This window comes from Syngnathus typhle, linkage group LG3, assembly GCF_033458585.1.
Source record: "Syngnathus typhle isolate RoL2023-S1 ecotype Sweden linkage group LG3, RoL_Styp_1.0, whole genome shotgun sequence".
NCBI lineage: Eukaryota > Metazoa > Chordata > Actinopteri > Syngnathiformes > Syngnathidae > Syngnathus > Syngnathus typhle.
In genome coordinates, this window is record NC_083740.1 from 20,892,555 (window position 1) to 20,916,152 (window position 23,598).

Consider the following 23,598-nt stretch of genomic DNA (forward strand, 5'->3'; position numbering starts at 1 on the left):
ATCAAATAATGACTAATCTGATAATTTTCCAGTTTTTAAAGTGTGTAGATGAAAAGAAAATGAATGTTCTACCGTAATTTCTGGATTATACTACTTTTGTTCAAGTTTTGAACCCTGCAGCTTGTCGTCCGGTGGATTTTTCGTGATTATTGTGATGACTTGATCACTTATACACTTGTAAAAAGGCTGTAGACTGCTGTTGTGCGGCAGCGCTTCACTGGGTGGAGGGACATGTGACATGGTCACTGATGAGAAGAGTGGTGTGTTGATCGCATGTCCATCTGCCAGGCAAATAGTGCCGTATAAATGACACAAAGAAGAGACAGAACGAGTTCAAGACAGATATTACTGAAGAACGGAAGCTTTTATACACAAACCCTCATTTTGGGGGACAAGAGAAATGCATATGATGCCGCTTTTAAGTTAAAGGCAGTCGATTTGGCTCTTAACAAGCACTGTAGAGGTTTCTGCCAGTCACTAGGGGGCACTGGGCTATTGTTGATGACATCTTGTTGCGTCACCCTTTATTTATTTCCTGGTCACGTGTAGCTCGCTAGTTTAATGTAACTTGGTGCTTTGTGCGTGAATAGAATTAGCATGAACAGACCCTCATCGTGTAAAATGCTAGAAGAAATGCATAAAAGCGACAACGAAAGAGAGAGTGAGAAAGTGTGTGGCGAAGTATATCTGACGCTATTCCAATTCGACATTGAGGAGGAAGACTTCGATGGTTTCAGTGCACAGGAGGAAGATGAAGAGGGCTCTCAGTGACTTTTACTGCTATATTTGTAACCAGCCCTGTTAGTGCTGTGCAACACGGTAGGTTGCTGCTTTGTTACCGCCGCGTCTCAGTGACTTCTACTGGTATGTTATTTTTATCCAGCCCTATCAGTGCCGTGTTACTTCCGTGTTGCTGCGGTATTACTGCCGCGTCACAGGCAGTGTTTGGAAAGAAATGTTAAGGTATGTTATTAAAACTTTAAAAAGGCTTTCTGTTTACTGTCTTTCTTTGTAAATAACTTGCGTGCACATGCGGCTTTTAGTACGGTGCGGCTTATTTATGAAAATAAAACAAAATTGGTTTCTTATTTTTGCTCGTGTGGTTTATAATCAGGTGAGGTTTATGGTCCAGAAATTACGGTAGCTCTAAAGTGCAAATCTGAACATAAACAGGGGAGTCACTTTTGTTACAGGCTTGTTTTTTTTTAAATACTGCTTCCAGTAACACCTGCAGCTGAGAGCTTTTCGGTTACTGAATAGTTTAAGAAAAAATATATTGTTATCAAAGTGCCAAACATAAAACAAATAAAGTAAGCATTAATGGAAATAATTACAATAGTGACCTTATTACTACTTGGCACCATATCATCTATGGCCTCTCGAGTTATACCATTTAATGGCACAATAAGTCCACAATTAGTTTGTGCGTGTTCGTGTGTTAAGACCTCAAAAGTACTGTTTCTGTTGAGCTTCAGTGACAAAAATACCTACCACTATGCGACTGATACGTACCAGCACACGTGATATGCGGCCAACTTTAAGATCAAACTGACCAGCGAGATTGTGTGCTGCGCACGGATCACGTTATGTGTGGCTCCCAAACCATGCAGCCTCTCGTATCGTCGCAGCCATGTTGCAATCTTTGTCACAACAGACTGTATGATTTGGACGAGAAAGTTCCAAATAGGTGAAAGTTCTCTTAAGGACATCGGCTACATTCACCACAGGGTGGGTTTCAAAGTGGGCGATTGTACAGTCCGAAATGACAAAAGCCACAAGAAACTAGATCTTATGCTGCGCAAGGACGGTGTATTCTCCTTGTTGCCTCTCATCTTGCCTGCGCTTCATCATACTTAGGCACAGAGGTGTTGTTTGCGCCTCACTTTCTGTTGCAGTATTTAGAGATACAAAATCCACTCCTGTCTCAGGTTTGACAAATCATGTGAGTGCTAAATGAATCTGTTTGCATGCACTGCTCTCAGAATGCACAAAGTAGTGTGGAAATTTAGTGAATTTGGCAGCCACAATCCTGGCTGTGCTCGGTTAGTAAATCAGCTGTTTGCGTGTGCAATCAAGTTTGCTCCCCTTTTTGCACATGCAAAACCTTTGGAACTCAGACTCTAAATGGCAGCAATTCTATAAAAGTATTTTTGAAGATACTGTTCAATTTAGATATGAGGAAATCAAACATTTAAACACAATCCAACAGATTGTGTAAATATACAATACTACAAATAATTCCAACAATTCGATCTTTAGAAATTTGCTTCACTCTGTAATTTGGTGTTGCAGGGTCCTCTTCCATACAATTATTTTTGAAGACGCTGTTCAATTGAGATGATGAAATGAAACACTACACAACTCAAGTTCACAGTTCAATTAAGACATGATGAAATTAAACACTACACAATTAAACATGTCTGTTTCACAAGGATGTACTATACTATTCAGTAATTCAAACAATTTAATCTTAATGACCCATTATCATTCACTGAGCTGTACCTCTTTGATCCACGTCATTAAATTTTTTTACTTCCTGTAATATCATTTTGTAGATTCTTCCTAAGGCATTTGATGTGAATGTAATTCCTTCACATTGTAAAAGAGAGAGAGAGAGAGAGAGAGAGAGAGCGACAGAGAGCGACAGAGAGCGACAGAGAGCGACAGAGAGCGACAGAGAGAGACAGAGAGAGACAGAGAGAGACAGAGAGAGACAGAGCGAGGGAGATAGAATTATAGAATTATAAATATTTAAAAAATATCCACAATTATGTGGAGAAGCCTTTTTATGGGGAAGGAGGGTAACACTGGTTATATAAACTTCAATTACTTTTATCCTAATGTAATTTGTGGCTAGATGTCATTTTAAATGTGTTGCTCTATCTAGAGTTTGTGTTCTTATATTGCAAGTGGGTCCCAGAGATGACATTTATAGTATTGTTAGGAGCAAAACATTTGGAAATGTGTCAAAGTGTTTTGGTTTTCTGTCCTGCATATTTCCTCATACTAATCCCAGTTATTAGTTGTAGCATTGACATGTACACAAAATGAAGAAATATGAATGTACCCTTACATCAGCACTGAATTGGTGGACTGTAGTTATCAGGAGCAACACTTGAACGAACATGTACATGTTTTTACTTGAAGTGTTCTGCTCTAAAGCCAAACCTTTGACAATGTAATTTCTCCCTTTGTGCTCTGCTCACACACAGAGAGAATAGATTAAGAGGGATTGCGTGAGCAATTGAAAAAAAGAGAGTCGAACAGCAGTAAATCTGTTTAACATAGTAGATAGCGTGTGCAGACTACAGCGACCAAACCGGGCTTTAAGCCTTCCTTCTGTGTGTGCATGTGTGTGTGACTTACATTAGATATTTAATATTAACCTTAAATCTCTTGACCTTCCTGTATTTGTTTCCACTTTCAAGGTAAAAAAAAGTGTTTCAGAAAAGATATCTCTGAAAAAGTTCCTCTTTTTTTTAATATTTACTTAAAATTATATTATTGGCAATACTGACTATTTAATCTCTAATAAAACTAAAATAACCACCATTTTTTGTCTATTAATGTCACTTCCATTCATGCCAGTAAACCATATTTAAACGTGGTAATGATACGAGGTTATGTCACTGGGAACTCCCATTTATCAAGAGGAAACGAGTTGTGGGTGGCTCATAAGACAGATGGTAAAGAGGAGAGAAAGGTCTCAATCCTAAAGTAACATATGGTCCCTGTATACGTATGTTCCTCTTTCTGGACCGGTTTGAAGTATGAACTTTCGATCAAAACCTCACTGTTTGTCTTGACCCTTTCACTTTCCCTCATAACTGAATAGGCCCTTATTGGCCATATGCCACTCACAAGTTTTCAAATCACTCAACAGCTTAGAGCAGGGGTGGGCAAACATTTTGAATTGCGGGCCGAATTGGGTTCTAAATTTTGACTGGGGGGCCGAACCAGGAGCAGATGGATGTAGTGTTTGTGTGAAGTAATATAAACGACACGTAAAGGTAATTGCATAAAAGGTTTTGGCCTTTAGTAGGTAGTAAAGCATAGATATTCAAAAAAAGCTTTTTGAAAACAAATGCCTTTATTAACAGCATGAAAAAAGAAAATTTCACCCAAAAACTACTAACAGTGATTTTCATTAAATATGACACTGTTATTATGAATAACAGTTTCCATCACTTCAGCGCCTGCAGGTGAGATTTATGAAATATGTTTATCTTATGAGCCGAAATCACATAAAACGGCAAACATTCTGACCAAATACATCCTCTTTAAGGATCAGTGAAAGTATACATCTAAATAAAGTAAGAAAGAAATCAAAACGGTGACGGATATCTGAAAATCAGAGCAGAGCCCACGCTCAAAATTCGGCACTGATAGAAATCGATGGCGGAGTGCGCCGAGTCCATACTATTGCGTACGCACAAGCACTTGTGAGTGTGCACTGAGCTCTCTGACACGGCTTTCGGGTGTTCCCCATCTACTGGGGAAACACAGTCATTGCAGGGAAAATGACCCAAAAAAATGTTTAATAATACAATTTATTCCGGTTTGGCGGGCCAGATTAAACGGGCCCGTGGGCTGGATGTGGCCCGCGGGCTGTATTTTGCCTATGTCTGGATTAGAGCAACAGTATGCATACACATCCTGCTGCCACCATTAGAAGTTCGTCTATTGGTCATTGAGTTATATTGGTTTTGATTTGAAAAGAAAAAAAAAAAAAAACTTCTCACAAACACTTCTCACAGTCTGCCTGTCACAAACAAGAGTTTATTGTTGCTCTTTTATTAACCACACTGGTTATTGTTATCTCCCAGGATGAAAGTTCCTCTTGTGTGTTTCAGTTGCTCCTTTTTGTAAGAAGGTAAGATATTATTTTGTCTGCCATTTCCAAAACAGAGCTGCAAAATACTGTGCTTCTCTCCATCGTCTCCTTTAATAATGATCATTTTTGTCAAAAACACTTGATGGCATGATTGCTTTCTCCTTGACCTGAAGCAAATTTAGCTTAATCGTTGGAGTCAAATGACATTGTAGTTATTGGTTAGTCTTTGAGGATGTCTTCTACCTTCTACCTGGTTGTTGTTTTATAACAGGTGTAGCGGACATTGATTCATCGTCATAATTTAATTATTGTGTGTTGTTACCCTGTCTTTGTTTACTGCCGATTTGTTTGTTCCATTGTGTATTGCTGAAGTCCCTTTGAGAGGGACGCATAACGGATTGACGGGAGTTTTCTTCCTGGGTTATGTGACTGGGGAACACGGAAGTACAAAAATAAACAACACGTTGCTGCCTAGTTAAAAAGTAGAACTTGCCTTATGTTTTCACTCTGCAATTTCTACAATGCAAAGATCTTTATGACTAGTCTAATCAGTCTCTCCCAGACTCTGCCACGGTGGGAAGGAAAGGAAGGATCAAAGTCCATTTTGCTCCTTCTGTTCGAAGACTGTTTTGAATCACGCAATGTGAGCTGATTTGAATGGGAAAGAGAAGCACTTGTGGATGTGAAGACCAGACCCTTGAAAATCAAGATTGAAATTAAATTATATTTTAAATTAGTATCATGTTCAAACGTCAACATGAGGCCCGGAAGAGCGAAGTCAGTGTAAAGTGAGGAGGATCTAATTGGAGAATAAAGTGAAGAGGATCTAATTAGAACTGGAAAATTGACCAATCTTTCTCTGACATGTTCCTCACTCATGGACGCAACAGTTACTTGCTATTAAGGATGGTATGAGACACAAATCCCATGAGACAAGATGTCTCACGAGAATGAGTCCACGAGAATGAGGTAAGATTTTTGCAAACTTTCTACTAAAAAATAATTATTATATTAATATTATAATTATTATAATATAATTATAAATTTCCCAGTTCTCCAAATGTTTACTTTTTATTGAGTAGACAGCTAGAAAGTGAATTATCTCATGCTACACTAGATCTGGTGAGACTCCCCCTCCACGCAAGGAAAATGTAATGGCCGTGATGATTAGGGATGGGAATTGATAAGATTTTTACGTTTCCGATTCCATTTTTGATTTCGTTTAACGATTCAAGACCTTATCGGTTGGTTCTCTTATCGATTCTTATTCAGAAAAAAAGAAAAATCTTTTTTTTTTATATATTGCAACTTTGTGTAAATATGACATTACAAACCTAAGAGTGAAGAACGCAAAAAATGTTTTTACAATAGAAATCTTCACCTACCGAAAATCAGGGGGTTCTACAGTGGCAAACGGGAGCATGCCTTTAACTACAAATTTTGTCTCTGGATGATGACATTTCTGTGCTTGGACATTTTGCACTTCCTTGCCTCCGTGAACGGATAAGCTAGAGGTACAGTACTGTTGGCATCTGACCAGTCAGACGGTGTCTCTCGTTGTCATCTAAAATAAAACATGAGACGCGATTTGCATGACAGATTTTACAATTATAGAAAAAGAGCTACCACAAAAAAGCAGTGTTACCTGCAGTAAAACTGCACGTCGAGCTACATCAGGACTTTAAAAATATCTTCTAAATTTCAGCGACGGCTCTGTAACATTAATGCGACCAGAGCGGTGCAGTTGGGCGGTCGGCGGCGCGCTACGGTTGAGCGTTCTCTCTCGCGCTCTCTCTCTCGCTCTCTCTCGCTCTCGCACACACGCAAACCGGATATCATACGGAGGCCGCCATTACAGATGTGCAGAACGGATGCGCAAGACACGTCAGCTATATAAAGAGCGAGAGTTCAGTTCTCAACCTAAATCCGTATTACAGGTAATATTTTATTTCACAACACTTTGCCTTGTTCCTTTCTTCTCTGCTGTTCACTTCAAACACGCTCCATGCGACCGCAATGCTCTCGTATCAGACAAGGCTTGCTCGATCACCTGCTCGTTTGCTGTCTGTCACAATGTACCCTACACAAATCCGAAACATTTGTTGCGGCTCCGAGTCACGACGAGGGGCAAGTTTTGGTTTCCAAGGGTGTTTTTATTCCTCTTCAACGTCTCTCCCATACAGAGCCGCCTCTTTCCCGTGCGCGCACGGAGCGCGGTGGTGCGTTTACGGGCAGTCGGAGAAATCAAGGCCAACAAAAAAAATTACATCCAGCCTAGTTAAGACCATACCAAAGACTATAAAAATGGGACCCATTGCCTCCCTGCGTGTGTGACGATCATTGGGACTTAAAAAAATAAAAAATAAAATTAAAAAAAAAATTTTTTTTAATTTTTTGTACCCATGTATAATGCGCACCCCAGATTTTAGGACAATAAATCAGTTAAATACACGGACAAAAACGGTAATACATTTATATAAATAGATAATACATTTATAATAAATATATGAATACGATGAAATAAAATGATACGACTGGCATAAAAACAAGTATAAACGACATTAAAATAAAACTCACCATTACATTGAATTAGTGGGAGCACTGAGCTTGTTTCTCAGAAACGAGCCGGTCCCATCTAGGCGTAATCGGAGACAATGACATCCGAAGTGGTTAAGGTTTGTCTTTTAATGCAGGAGGCTTGGTCTCCATGTGCCGAAGCAGTTTTGAGGGCTTCATTGCCTCGCTAGCTAGCCTGTCGCCACATATTATGCAGAGTGGGCTTGGCGCGTCATAGTGTTTTAAATGCAGCTTTCCTTTTCTTAGAAGTGGTAGCCTCTTCTTCTTCCGTCTCCTCTGGCTTTTTTTCCGTTCCAAAGAAGCTTTCCAAACATCTCTGTTTCTTGCTCATTTTTGCTAGCTTTGCGGGCTCGACTGGGGAAACATGTCACGTGACCGGGACGAGCGTCTTGACCTGAATTAATTGATCGTCGATAAAAACACTTTTTTTTTCTGTGCAGCTTGGCGGCGCGGTATTAAGTGACCCACAGACCGGTACCGGTCCGCGGCCCGGTGGTTGGGGACCACTGCTGTATAGGTCACCGGCAGTGTTCCCTCTAATTTTTCAAGTGTCTGAGCAAACACACAATCTTAAGCTCCCTGCGCACACTGTGGAATTCCAACAGGTTTCAAATGACATTTCTGATGAATGGGATGCTTGAGGTAGTCTTACTTCCATTCCTTCCATATTTTTCCCTCCGTAAACTTGCTCGCCACTTTGGCTTTACTGCATGTTTTGCAGGAGACCTTTCTCATTCGGAAAATAGAAAATCTCAGAGTTTCACCGTTTCCTCTTGTACTTGCACACACTCCGACAGCCATTCAATCTTAAAAGAACTGCGGCATCTCTTGTTTATTTTGACTTGGCAAATGGATTTGTCGTTGCTCATTCGTTTCGCCATGATTAGCTAATTTAGCATTTGCATGGCTTGACGCCACGCACTGTCGTTAGTTAGGTAACCTGCGCGGCACGGATGGGCAGGACAAATGTTCAGGCACTGCCAATCCTATGATTGGCTGTGTAGTGTAAGTGAACCATATCATATCATTGGCTGCACACTTGTAAATTACTGATTTCCGCTACAAAAAGGCACAGAAAGAAAATCATTCGTCCACTTAATTAGATTAGATTTAATTAAATTAGATTACGTCTAACATTAGATATTAATCAATCAGTTTATGGTGAATTCTATTTTGTGCGCAGCATGGAGTTTCTTGTGTGCAGAGACTGCGCGACCAGTGCGCAATTGCGCAGCTTCGAGGGAACACTGGTCACCGGTGAATCATAGTATTGCCGCATAGTGAAAGACAGCCAGCTAGTTTAGAATGACTTATTTAATTAGCTCCAAATAATGATTTTGGATTACGGAGTGTGTGTGGGTGTGAATGTGTGTGGGGGGTGGTGCAAAGTGCTAACGCCTTCACACCACCTGCGGAATGGGTGCGTTGCGGTCTCTGTACAGTACACATACTGAAGACACACGCACTGCAATTCACGCTGCATGCGGAACAAATGTTTTGCGTGTCTGGAAAGTCTGCACCTCCTTGGACCACAAGATCACAGAGGTTCATGCTGAAGAGTTGAGTTCACCCAATAACCACCATAGACCCATATAGAGACTCATTTGTAAATGATAGCCACATTTCCCTTTCAGATTACGTGTACTGACTGCACGTTATGACAACATAAACTTGGAAATAAATGACCATCCAAGATGAACAAAAATATTGATACGGGCTACCATGACTACTGTAATGAAATGGTCAAATGTGGATACTACTCCAGGATTAGCTCAACAATTAAAATTATAAACTAAATTATAAAATGTTAAATTATTTTAATAGTAGGCATACAACTTATGTATTGACAGTCTATGTTGCCTTATAAAAGGCTTTTAGATTTTTGGGGCTCCAGACAGTTATGTTTTTTGTTTTTTTTGGGCCAATATGGCTCTTTGAACATTTTGGATTACCGAACCCTGACAGCCAGTGTGTTTCGACTCATTGACTCCAATGCTTTCTTTCCCTTGCGCCGTTCGTATGCAATGCATCTGTTTTGCATGCAGTGTGACTTAGGGAGAACAAAGAAAATCTAAAAATAGATGAGCCTTTTGTTTAACTAATTCGTGCCTCATTTATTATGAACTTAGTCAATGTAAAGATTGTAACCAAAATTCAGGGGAAGATTCCTATAAATTTAAAGAATACCTAACTAGGTAGTAAATCCAGGTTGATAATGATAACCTTCTGGTTTAAGCTTGTTGGAGCAATTGAACCCAAACACTGCTTTGGTTAAAAGTTTTGCAGTAATTACCACACAACCAATGACAGCGTGATTTTAAGAATAAAGACTATTAAGAGTATTTTAACACTGATGTTTTCTAATTTATCCATATTCTAATTTAACAATGTCTATTAAATTGTGATACAGTACTTGAGGGCAGACTCTGAATACTATGTGTGTGAGGGTATTCGATAAAGTGAAAGAGCCATCCAGGGCGCTTGCATGTGTTGGCTTACATGTTGAGCTCTTGATTTGTGAAATAAAGAGCCGGTTACCAAACCCACGTCTTGCCTGGTACTTTGGTAACGCTACAATATAGTTGTATACGTAGATCTGTGGAATAATTGGAGCCACCAACTGACAACGAGGCTGACGTCAGCGGCGCACGGAGGTCCGGAATCAACAGCTGTTTTTTTTGTTTTGTTTTTTTTGACACAGAGAATGAATATTCCGGAGGATTTAATGATTTGGAGGGACATGGATGGTTCGTTAAAATTGTTGTTTATATTACATTTATTTGATATATCTAGTCTGACGTCCACGGCGCGCGTAGTCTTTCCGGCGTCAACAGCTGTGTTGTTTTTTTCATTTTTTTTTTTCAAGTGACACGGAAGACGAAGACTCTCATGGATTTGTTGATTTGGAGTGACACGGATGGTTCGATAAAATTGTTGTTTATATTATTATTTCATACATGGTTTATATATTGTTATATGGGCCTGTAGAAAAATTTGAACTGCAACGCGCCGCTGACGTCGGACTTGTTTACATAAAGGAGGACCAACTTGATCGATGGCTTTAATGATTTGGAGTGACACAGATGGTTTGATAAAGGTGTTATTTATGTTATAGTTATTTGAATAACTTATTGTTACATCAGGCCCGTTCTCAGCTTCTCGTTTATGTTTATGTCACGTTATCATACCGTATCGTTTAGCTTGCTGTTGCTCGTTCATGTCTGTTCTTGGTGTTGGATTTTGTCGAATAAATTTTGAAAAATGCGACTTATACTCTGGAGCAACTTATATATGTTTTCTTTCACTTTTTTGGGCATTTTATGGCTGATGCGACGGATATTCCGGAGCGACTTTTAGTCCAAAAAATACGGTAAACTTCAGATGTAAATAATTGTGCTTGACCATAATTATCCAGATTATCTTATTTATCAATTATAAGACCTATTAGTGTTTGTGCTTTCAAAATGGTTGCAGTTTTGCAACCATTTTGAGTGGTTTTGTGATTGATATTAATAGTTTTAGAAATTGAGGTTCAGGAATCATTGTAGAGTTTAACCATTTAGAATAAACTGTAATGAGTAACAGTAATTAGTACTTCTCGGTTTCAAAAACGTTGGTGACATACTCTAAGGCAGGGGTCACCAACTCCGGTCCTCAAGGGCGCCAATCCAGCCCGTTTTAGGTGCAGCCCTACAACAACACACCTGATTCAAATAATCAGGATCGCTATCAGCCTTAATAGAGCTTGCTGATGAGCTGATCATTACATCACTACATATCTACAGATTCTACTAAATTCTACTAAGTTTAGATGTGTTAAAATAAGTTTAAATGTAGTATTTATTGTGGACGAATTTGTGGTAAGTCGAATTGAGTAACGATTTGGCCATAAAATATGAATACTGATTGCTATATGCCAGGGGTCACCAACACGGTGCCCGCGGGCACCAGGTCGCCCGTGAGGACCACATGAGTCGCCCGCAGGACTGTTCTAAAATTAGCTCAAATATCTGCACTTGTCAGTGAGCTGCATCTATTTATTTTACAGGCAAACCTCGGTTTTCGAACATCCCGGTTCTCGAACAAATCGGAATTCGAACAAAAAATTAGAGATTTTTTTGCTTCGGTTGTCGAACAAAATTTGGCGGTCGAACCTCGCGAGATGAGCCGGGAGGACCCGACAAAATACGACCGCACGGCCCGGATGCCGACTGACTCCGTTGTTATTGTATTTTCGTTACTTTGAGGATTACATAACCCCCAATCATGCCTCCAAAGAAAGCAAGTGGGAGCAGTAAAGCCATCCTAAAACACAAAGACGCTCTTAAAGCAATGCGACAGTGAGAGCCCGGCACGTTGCGGTTGCGCGATCGGACCAAATTAAGCTCCTTGCGCACTGAGGTCCACTTAAATTTTGGAACGTACATCCGGACTTTAAAAATATTTTCTCAATTTTAGCGACAGCTCTGTCACAATAACGCGACCAGCGCGCTGCAGTTGCGCGATCGGACAAAATTAAGCTCCCTGCGCACTTAGGTCCACTTAAATTTTGGAAAGTACATCAGGACTTTAAAAATATTTTCTAAATTTCAGCGACGGCTCTGTCACAATAATGCGACCAGCGCGCTGCAGTTGCGCAATCGGATAAAATTAAGCTCCCTGCGCACTTAGGTCCACTTAAATTTTGGAAAGTACAGCGGGACTTTAAAAATATTTTCTAAATTTCAGCGACGGCTCTGTCACAATAATGCGACCAGCGCGGTGCAGTTGCAAGGTGGGCGACGTGCTACGGTTGCGCGTCTTTGAGAAATGGCTTTCTTCTTGCCACTCTTCCATAAAGGCCAGATTTGTGCAGTGCACGACTGGTTGTTGTCCTATGGACAGACTCTCCCACCTCAGCTGGTTATGTGCAGTTCATCCAGAGTGATCATGGGCCTCTTGGTTGCATCTCTGATCAGTCTTCTCCTTGTTTGAGATGAAAGTTTGGAGGGACGGACGGGTCTTGGTAGATTTGCAGTGGTCTGATACTCCTTCCATTTCAATATAATTGCTTGCACAGTGCTCCTTGAGATGTTTAAAGCTTGGGAAATCTTTTTGTATCCAAATCCGGCTTTAGACTTCTCCACAACAGTATCTCGGACCTGCCTGGTGTGTTCCTTTGTCTTCATGGTTCTCTCTGCGCTTTAAACAGAACCCTGAGATTATCAAAGAGTAGGTGCATTTATACGGAGACTTGATTACACACAGGTGCATTCTATTTATCCTCATCAGTCATTTAGGACAACATTGGATCATTCAAAGATCTTCACTGAACTTCTGGAGTGAGTTTGCTGCACTGAAAGTAAAGGGGCCGAATAATATTGCACGCCCCACTTTTCAGTTTTTTATTTGTTAAAAAAGTTTAAATTATCCAATAAATTTTGTTCCACTTCACGATTGTGTCCTACTTGTTGTTGATTCTTGACAAAAAATTAAACTTTTATAACTTTATGTTTGAAGCCTGAAATGTTGAAAGGTTCAAGGGGGCCGAATACTTTCCCAAGGCACTGTAATTGAGATGATGATTAATTGAGAACATTGGATTCAGCTTTCCCTTGTCCGGACGTGGGTCACGGGTGCCAACTCTGTAACAACGTTTAAAGGTGGGTCTCGAAGGCGAGCGTCTGGTGGCCGGGCTTGCACCCATGAAGCCCGGCCAGGCACATCCTGAAAAGGGAACGTGGGTCCGACATGCCATGGGCTCACCATCTGTGAGAGGGGCCAAAGGGATTGGGTGTGCCGTGAGGTGGGTGGTGGCCAAAGGCCTGGACCTTCGCGGTTCGATCACCGGCTACAGAATCTGGCTCTAGGGACATGGAATGTCACCTCTCTAGCAGGAAAGTAGCCCAAGCTGATGTGCAAGGTAGAAAGGTTCCGTCGGATATCGTCGGACTTGCCTCCACACATGCGCCTGTACATAGGGGTTTACCCCAGGGAACGAGAAGCCTCCCACCACCTTTGGAACTGTTGTTTGTGTCTATGCACCAAACAGCAGTTCAGAGTACCCATCATTTTTGGAGTCCTTGGAAGGAGTCCTGAAGATTGTTCCTTCTGGGGATTCCATTGCTCTGCTGGCTGACTTCAATTCTCACATGGGCAATGATAGTGAGACATGGAAGGGCGTGATTGGCAAGAACACCCACGCTCGATCAGAACCTGAGTGGTGTGCTATTGGTGGACTTCTATGCTAGTCATGGATTGTCCATAATGAACATCAAGTTCAAGCATAATGGTGTCCATATGTGCACCTTAGGCCAATTTGATGATCGACTTTGTAATCCTGTCATCGGATTTAACTCGCATAAAGTTCACTTGAAAATGTCTCTTAGCATTCAAAGATATGTCCGGATCACTCAACTCATTAATTAGTTGATGTCTTGCATGAATATACTTGACACACGATTGTAATAAAAATGCATTGAAATTGCCATTTAGTAGTGTGAAATAGCGGACCTATAAGCCCACTAATGTCTACACATTGTGAATGACTTGAGATTCATTCATTTTCATTATTATGTACATACCATGGTGGTTTCAGCAATGGAACCAAAGCTGTTGATGAAAATGTTACAGGAGACATTGACTGGAGGACCTGTAAAGGGAGAATTTGAACTATTATACATTTTGTTGTTGTTTTTTCCAAACTTCCCACTGTTGGATACATAGTAGCAATGTGTACTCTGACTATTCTATCATTAAACAAGAAATTACCTGCAAGAGATTCAGTCAAAAATGTTAGTGCCAGTGTGGCTAAGCTGATGAACAGGAAAACAATCTGTGACTATGTCAATCAGGTGCAGGCTTTGAACAGGCCAAGGTGGCACCAATGAAAACTACCAATCTAGTTGGTTAAAGACAATATTGGTTAGATTAACCCATAGATTTGCCAGACATTCTTGGTCAAAATGAGCAATTTTCATTGGTTGGTCCTACCAATGTAGATTGGTTGAAAATGGCTTTAGATGTTGGTGTGGTATTATGCCCACTGAGTGTTCTTCTTATCAAGATGCATTTTATGTTACTTCACAGATGAAAGAGTTTTGTCTTTATTTCACTATTTCCAGTCAGTTATTGTGTGGGTTTGCAGGTTAGTTGTTTTTAGGTCATGACATTTGTAATCTACAGCATAAAGTAAAAAGAGACTGATGCCTATTGAAATACACACTAGTTCAATAAATTTAGATCAGATCAAGAGCATTTAACTTTGTATACTTTCATTCAACTGCTTAGGCAGAGTATATTTCAAGAGGTTTCAAATCTCAATGGTGAGCACCTGGTTAAATTAAAGGGACAATAAAGTGAACCCAACATTGGCACTTATATGCTAGGACTGTATTAAATACCGTAAATTCCGGACTATAAGCCGCGACTTTTTTCCAAAATTTGGAACCCTGCGGCTTATAGTCAGGTGCGGCTTATATAAGGATTTTTTCGTACACTGCGGTATCTTGAAGAAAAAAACAACAACAAAAATACTATTTTGAAACACTACTATGGCTGCTGCTTATTCTGGCTGTATTGCTTGTGACTATCATGAGCTTTAGTAAGAATGCACGCTAGGTGACCTGCATCGAATGGCTCTAAACCCTTTCTCTTACTCTATGTGACTGAGAGATTACACAAAGCAGTGGCGCGGTTTGGACCATCTGCATTGTATTAAAACCCAATCAATCAGCATTTAAATTCAATTCTTCTGACATTTTGCTCACCAAAAACAAGTTGTAATGAACGTGAACTTTTAATGCATTTTATTCAGAAGGTTACTTTGAACTTTGAGGCTTAAATGGCGGCGCCGCGTATTTATGGATTTTTACGGCCTCCAGGGGGCGCTCTAGAAGGAAGCAAGAGCGAGACAGACGAAGAAGAGATAATGCGCCAAAGAAGACGTGCTAGTTTGTGTTTTGAACACTTCGTGCATCATGCACACACCCTCATCATGGAAAACACACGAAGAAATGCATTTGACTCAGCTTTTAAGTTAAAAGCAATCGATTTGGCTGTCAAAGAGGGAAATAGAGCTTAAATGGCGGCGCGGCGAGTCGTATTTATGTATTTCTACGGCCTTCGGTGCGCTCTAGCAGGAATCAATAGCGAGACAGACGAAGAAGAGATAATGCGCCGAAGAAGACTTGCTAGTTTGTGTTTTGATAGGCGTATAATTCACACAAAGAAGAGACAGAACGAGATCAAGACGGACATTACTGAAAGGGAGCTTTTATACACAAACCGTCATTATGGGGGACAAAAGAAATGCATATGATGCCGCTTTTAAGCTAAAGGCAGTCGATGTTGATGACATTGTGTTGCGTCACCCTTTTTCTTTATTTCGTGGTCCCGTCTACTCTGGAGCTATACGTGTCGCTCGCTAGTTTAATGTAATTTAGCGCTTCGTGCATGAATAAAATTAGCATGAACAGACCCTCATCACACTCGAAGAAATGCATAAAAGCGACGACGAAAGAGAGCCTGAGAAATTATGAGGCGAAGGATATCTAACGCTTTTCCAATCGGACGCTGAGGAGGAAGACTTCGATGGTTTCAGTGCACAGGAGGAAGATGAAGACGATGAAGCTCTTTTTTTACTTTTACTGGTATGTTTTTTAACGAGCCCTGCCGGTGCTGTACTACCGTGTTGCTGCTGTGTTACCGCCGCGTCTCAGTGACTTTTACCAGGTATGTTTTTTTTAATCTAGCCCTATTAGTCTTGTGTTACTTCCGTGTTGCTGCGGTATTACTGCCGCGTCACGGGCAGTGTTTGGAAAGAAATGTTAAGTTATATTATTAAAACTTTAAAAAAGCTTTCTGTGTCCAGTCTTTCTTTGTTAATAACTCGCGTGCACACTTCCGTGTTGCTGTGGTACTACTGCTGCGTCACAGGCAATGTTTAGAAAGACATATTAAAGTATGTTATTAAAACTTTAAAAAGGCTTCCTGTGAACGGTATTTCTTTGTAAAAAACGCGTGTGCACGTGCGGTTTATAGTCCGGTGCGGCTTATATAAGAAAAAACCTAAAATATCCCCCAATTTTAGCTGGTGCGGTTTATAGTCCGGTGCGGCTTATAGTCCGGAATTTACGGTAATGTACTACAATTCCTCCCTGAAAAAAAAATCTGAAAAGATTTAACGGTATTTGGGGACAGAGTGGCGGTGCATTTACTTACACCCACTTTTTGGGTGGTGTCTGCTTGATTGACACATCAGCCTGGCTACGTTAGACAAGGAAGCGAAGGCATGTTACTCTTGTTTTCTGGCTTGCTTAATATGCTTAGTCAACATCCTACCGTTTTGGAATATAGTATTTTTTGAACATTTAAGACAGCTAAGATGCCTAATAGATTTACTGTGGCTGGGTGTTGCAATACGCCAACAGAAAAAAAATCAATGTACATCTATTCCCGAAGGATGAAAAAATTAGGCTTGCCACTCAGCGAGAAGGCTTGCCGTGGACTGCGTCAGCTGCGTTGCAATTCAATTTGGAATAAATAAATGCAAGACAACCCCCCGGAGGTCGGCTTGTTGGAAAGATTGGGAGCACTAGACATCCTGCAAGGAGGCTGACTGTTAAGCTGAGTGTGGCCGTTTACAGCACCTCCTTTTCGGATAGGCTGCGGAGGGGATACCCCATACGTGGGCTTCAGGGGAAAATGTAAGTTAAATGAATCCTCACAAATTTCAATTGCAAATATGTCAGCCTATGAACAATTCAGGTTTTATAAAGTCTTTCAGGACGTGTCGTGTTTGCAGATGTTGGTGACTGATGAAAGGAAATAGACGTAATGTGGCATTTTAGCTGCAGAAATTCTCATTTCATCCTCTTAATTTAGCCATGAAAAGGTGAATCGTTTCATGTGGTTTTCAGAGGTTGAAATGGCCCTCAGTAGAGGTGTCCACAAGAAATGTCTGTACAATGATTTCCAATGGGGAAATTGTGATCGCTTCCTTCTGTGATGTGATCAACCAAGACATGGAAGGGTGTGGCCATATTCCTCATTAAAAGTTGGCCATTCTAAAGGCATTACCGTTTTTTTCCGTGTATAGTGCGCAAAATTTAACTAATTTATTGTCCTAAAATCTGGGGTGCGCATTATACATGGGTACAAATTTTTTTTTAATTTTTCTTTTTTTAAATTTTTTTTTTCTTTTTTTTTTTTTTTAAGTCCCAATGATCGTCACACACGTAGGGAGGCAATGGGTCCCATTTTTATAGTCTTTGGTATGGTCTTAACTAGGCTGGATGTAATTTTTTTTATTGGCGTTGATTTCTCCGACTGCCCGTAAACGCACCACCGCGCTCCGTGCGCGCACGGGACAGCAAACGAGCAGGTGATCAAGCAAGCGTCTGATACGAGAGCATTGCGGTCGCATGGAGCGTGTTTGAAGTGAACAGCAAAGAAGAAAGGCAAAGTGTTGTGAAATAAAATGCACAGAACGGATGCGCAAGACACGTCAGCTATATAAAGAGCGAGAGTTGTTTTCTTCCTATTAGTTTCAATTCACAGTTTAATTAGCAGTTTCAATCAGCAAATAACAAAATGCGTATTACAGGTAATATTTTATTTCACAACACTTTGCCTTGTTCCTTTGGTCTCTGCTGTTCATCCTAAAACACAAAGGCGCTCTTTAAGCAATGCGACAGTGAGCGCCCGGCGCGCTGCGGTTGCGCGACCGCACCAAATTAAGCTCCCTGCGCAGTGCGCACTGAGGTCCACTTAAATTTTAGAAAGTACATCAGGACTTTAAAAATATCTTCTAAATTTCAGCGACGGCTCTGTCACAATAATCAACCAGCGCGGTGCAGTTGGGCGGTCGGCGGCGCGCTACGGTTGAGCGTTCTCTCTCGCTCGCTCTCGCACACACGCAAACCGGATATCATACGGAGGCCGCCATTACAGATGCGCAGAACGCATGCGCAAGACACGTCAGCTATATAAAGAGCGAGAGTTCAGTTCTCTACCTAAATCCGTATTACAGGTAATATTTTATTTCACAACACTTTGCCTTGTTCCTTTCTTCTCTGCTGTTCACTTCAAACACGCTCCATGCGACCGCAATGCTCTCGTATCAGACGCTTGCTCGATCACCTGCTCGTTTGCTGTCCCGTGCGCGCACATAGCGCGGTGGTGCGTTTACGGGCAGTCGGAGAAATCAACGCCAACAAAAAAAATTACATCCAGCCTAGTTAAGACCATACCAAAGACTATAAAAATGGGACCCATTGCCTCCCTCCATGTGTGACGATCATTGGGACTTAAAAAAAAAAAAAAAAATTAAATTTTTTTTAAAAATTTTTTTTATAAAAATTGGGTGCGTATTATACATGGGTACAAGCTTTTTTCCAGCATCAGCATGCCATTTTTAGGGGTGCGTACTATACATGGGGGCGCACTATACACGGAAAAAAACGGTAGTTATTTTATTATTTCTCTACAATGATTTGATTAAATAGAACATTCTAACTGTTTAAATTTTCTTGATCAAAAAATATACAAACTGCTAGTTAATGAAAAATGGACCATCTTTGGGTTTGTGTCCCTTTAAGGTTAAATAAAGGAAAACAAACCCCAATAGTTCAGACAGATATGGGTATGCCGTAATTTAAAATCATAGCTGTTGTCAGCAATATATGAAAAAATCCATACATTACTGCTTATTGTGTCGCATTTGTGACATTTTTGTGGCGTTTTGGAACTAGACAACAATTTCAAAAATATACTACGGCCTGAAATATTTGAAAGTAGAACGATATATTCTTCAAATTATTTTCCTCCTTTGTACACAAACGTCTTTTGAAAAAAAAAACCCTATAAAAAAAACAGAACCATCAGCTTGGTTAAGTGATACCTTTAAAGTTTGGTCTTATTCTGGCATCATATCCAGATGTCCTTCCCATCAGTTTGTCCAGAAAGTCAGAGGGAGACATTGGCACTTGTCGAGTTCTTGGAGCATGGTCAACCTCCTTACACTGGCCAACACTGTTATAGTGGCAAAATACACAAAAGAATACTCAATTTAGCTGCACAACACATTTTTAATTTATTACAGACGAGCGAGTAAGCAATACGGATGAGTGAGCAATGCAGACAAGTGAGCGCGTGAGCAATACGGACGAGCGAGTAAGTGAGCGAGCAACATGAACGACTGAGTGGAGTACGGATGCTGCACTCGAAGAAGGTTGGAAGACGGAATCATACCACTCGGCTTTTCTCAGTTCCCACCTCGAAACATTCAAGGCGAATGTCAACAACAGATCTGGGTGATTCCGATAGATTGTTGTTCACTTTTATTACAACACATTTTGACCTCCAGCAAACCCTCTTCATAATTGTAATGTTGTAGTGCGGTGCAGCGTATCTATGGATTTTTCATGATTTTTGTGATATCTAATACACTTATACGCTTGTTACTAAAAAGGTTGTGGGAGAAGCTCAGAGAGGTAAGCTATGGCGAGGCCCATGGACGTGCGGTGAGGTTCATGACTGGGGAGGCACTGACGTGGTTGTTCGTCTCTGTGTGCCCTGCGATCGGCTGGACACCGGTTTAGGATATCCCCCGCCTACTGCCCGATGACTGCTGGGATAGGCTCCAGCACGCCCTCGACCCCCGTGGGGACAAGCGGTATAGAGAATGGATGGATGGATGGATGGATGGATGGATGGATGGATGGATGGATGGATGGATGGATGGATGGATGGATGGATGGAGATTCCAGGACACAGGCAGTTACTCTAGGAGAGCTGGACAGGGCCGTAGACAGTCCTGATTCCATCAGCAGGACCGGTATCTGCTGTTTTGTGTAAGGAGGAACGGGTTGAGCACTGCCCGAGCCCTACAGAATGACCTCCAGCAGGCTACTGGTGTGAATGTCTCTGCCCAAACAGTCAGAAAGACTTCACGAGGGTGGCCTCAGGGCACAACGTCCTGTAGTGTGCCCTGTGCTCATTTCTCAGCACCGTGGAGCTCGATTGGCATTTGCCATAGAACACCAGAATTGGCAAGTCAAGCCCCTGGCGCCCTGTGCTTTTCACAGGTGGGAGCAGGTTTACCCTGAGCGCCTGTGATAGACGTGAAATGATCTGGAGAAGCCAAGGAGAGCACTGTGCTGCCTGCAACATCATTCAGCATGACCGGTTCGGTGGTGGGTCAGTGATGGTCTGGGGAGGCATTTCCATGGAGGGACGAACAGACCTCTACAGGCTAGAGAACGGCAGTCTGACTGCCATTAGGTATCGGGATGAAATCCTTGCACCCATGGTCAGACCCTACGCTGGTGCAGTAGGTCCTGGGTTCCTCCTGATCCACAACAATGCTCGGCCTTATGTGGCAAGAGTATGCAGATAGCATCTGGAAGATGAAGGTATGACACAATTGAATGGCCCTCACGATCACCTGATCTAAACCCGATAGAACACCTCTGGGACATAATGTTTCGGTCCATATGACGCCACCAGGTTGCTCCTCAGACTTTACAGCTCACTGATGCCCTTAGACATCTCACAAGACACATCCGTCGTCTCATTAGGAGCATGCCGCGACGTTGTCAAGCATGCATACTAGATATTGAAAAGAATTTTGAGTTTCAGAAATTGAATTTAGGCAAAATGTACGAGCCTGTCATATAATTTTTTCACTTAGATTTTTGGGGTGTCTATATGGGGTGAGCCCTTTGTAGGCTGAAATCATTTGTTCCTAAGACATTAAACTGTTCATATCAGTATAGATATCCAACTTTTTTTTTCACCATTGAAATCTGATGTGTTTTCAAAGTGTTCCTTTAATTTTTTGAGCAGTGTATTTCATACAGTTTGTTCAGATCTGACTTTTCAGACATGAATGAAAGGCAGAATTTGCGTTCTTAGAGTTTTTTACATCTGCCTGAGTGGCTCATATTTGGTTATTTTGTCATTTGAAAAATAAAGACAATTGTGGCAATGAAATTTGTTTTATAATAGTGTGTATTTGCATGAAATTTTTGTAGTTAAAAAATGTCCAAAAAAAAATATTGGAACCCGGGCACTTTATCAAATCTGGCCCTCCTTGCAAAAAATTTGGACACCCCTGTGACATACACCATCAGTTTAATTTGGATGAACTACCTTGCCCTATGAGCGTAGACATAGCTGCTGTGTGTAAATACAAGACTGGTGGCAAGAACATTCTTATAACCAGGTACTACCAGTACAAGGAACCTTAGTCTGAAAATTACCCATAACCAAAGTGGTGGAAGAGGAGGAGGGGTTAAGTGGCGGGACTGCGCGCGTTGCGATTCTGAGCGGAGCACTATTCCCACAAGAACTCAAATGTCAAAACAGTTCGGTGGGTTACATTTTTATGTTGTTAATGAATGGAAAAAAAATGGGCTCAGGTTTTCAAATTTTCTCATCTTGAGCAAAATAAGGGTATATGCTTGGGCACCACTAGGGGTCAATCTCTGCACGTGCCTACTACATGCTATATTTGTGTGTTTGTGTATTCACAGGATGTGATAAGATAGAACATTTCCAAAAATATCCCTGCTTTCAGCAAGGACAGCCCTGATAAACAAAAGCGCACGCGCAAGCGCACACGCACGCACACACACCAACGCACACACACGACATGTCTTTTTAGAATCAGCTTTTACTTTGGCATTTTGGAGGTACTAGCATTTACTCTAATGGAGTGTGACCTTGATGTTTTGGTTTGCCTCATTTAACCTCTCCTTAACAAGTTCATGCACGAACAGTTAGAGGAAAGAAGACCAGATTCCGATTTTTGAGTAGTGGGACGTGACACATTATGGAATACATATGAAAGAATATCTTATCTTAGTGCTTTATATGTACATAAATTCAATTTATTTGGTCCAAATGAAAACAGCTATACGGATTTGTATTTTAACGATTTTAGTGTTGAAATACTTTGGTATTATATAAGACATCCTGAGCAGCACAGTGATTCACTTAGCACTGTTACTGTCTTAATTTGAGGATGACACTACTGGACAGCTGTTTTTTAATTTAATAGCAGCTATTTATGTGTACATAAATTCAATTGATTTGGTCCAAATAGTGGGGATTGTATTCTCTCCCCCTCTCTCTCCCTTTTTCATCTGGGCTACACGCTCTACTGTCCGCTTCGGGAACCCGAATATATATCTCTATCTCTATCTCTCTCTCTCTATATCTCTCTCTCTCTATCTCTCTCTCTATCTCTCTCTCTCTCTCTCTCTCTCTCTCTCTCTCTCTTACATCACTCTGTCTTTTAACATAGTTCTACTGTTGAGGGGGATTGAGTGATGGAGTGAAAAGGATTGTGTTGCTCAATTGATTAAAGAAGATCAGCCCCTTTAAAACACTCTAAATTCAGATCACCCTAAATAATACTGAATTTTGTGGTTGTAATTTTTTGTTCTTGCCGCATTTTGACAGGTGCATGTTGCTTTTCAAGTTACATCTGCTGTATTAATATGTCCATTAAAACATTTTTTTCAGACTCTCGTTAACTCATTTCATTATAATATATCTTAACCTACATCTTGGGACAATCTTTGTTTCTAATCCACTGGATTGTTGAGGGATGATTGGTCATTTTTTGAGGCTCTTAAGTCAGCTGCTAAACTACTTAGCCATCTAAGGAGGCACCTCACCCAATTCTTCGTTTGTCCTTTCCTCTGTTTCCCTTTTCACATCCATTTTCCATGTTCCCTTGTCTTCGTTCTTAAACATGAGAGAACAAACACAGCATAACATTCAAACCTCGTAAATATTTTATACCTCGTATAAATTATGTTTTTGAGGTAGAACTACGGTCTCTCATACACTGAATACATTAGAAGCAGAGTGTAGAAGGAATGTTAATCTTACAATGAGAGATGTGCTGCATTTAAAAAGAAATAAATTAATCTAAATATTTTTACAATATTGGACACTGTACATAGTCTCAGGTTACGTCCATCTGAGTACCAAAGCTGAGGCCACCTGCCTAACCAGAGAAGGGCCGTGCTTTGTTGTTCAGTCAACCCAAAACGCATAGATGCACTTTGCGCATAATGCAAGTGAGAACTTAAAAAACTAAAATAAAATAAAAGGAACTGTTAGAAAAATGTATATATATGTTATCATGCGTTCTCTAATCAATGCTTTACCGCATTATTACTGCACTATATGCT

The 23,598-nt window shown here is 40.9% G+C and overlaps 1 protein-coding gene across 3 annotated transcripts in view; it reads right to left on the minus strand.

Annotated features, from left to right (window-relative positions):
- glra3 (glycine receptor, alpha 3) overlaps positions 1-23,598 on the minus strand; it is a 90,549-nt gene that overhangs the window by 49,660 nt on the left and 17,291 nt on the right. For all 3 annotated transcript variants that reach the window (XM_061275162.1, XM_061275160.1, XM_061275161.1), the window contains 2 exons: positions 19,293-19,423; positions 13,975-14,042 (listed from right to left, as the gene is read on the minus strand). In XM_061275162.1, coding sequence (XP_061131146.1) covers positions 13,975-14,042; positions 19,293-19,423 — 199 coding nt within the window. The remainder of the gene's footprint in view (positions 1-13,974; positions 14,043-19,292; positions 19,424-23,598) is intronic.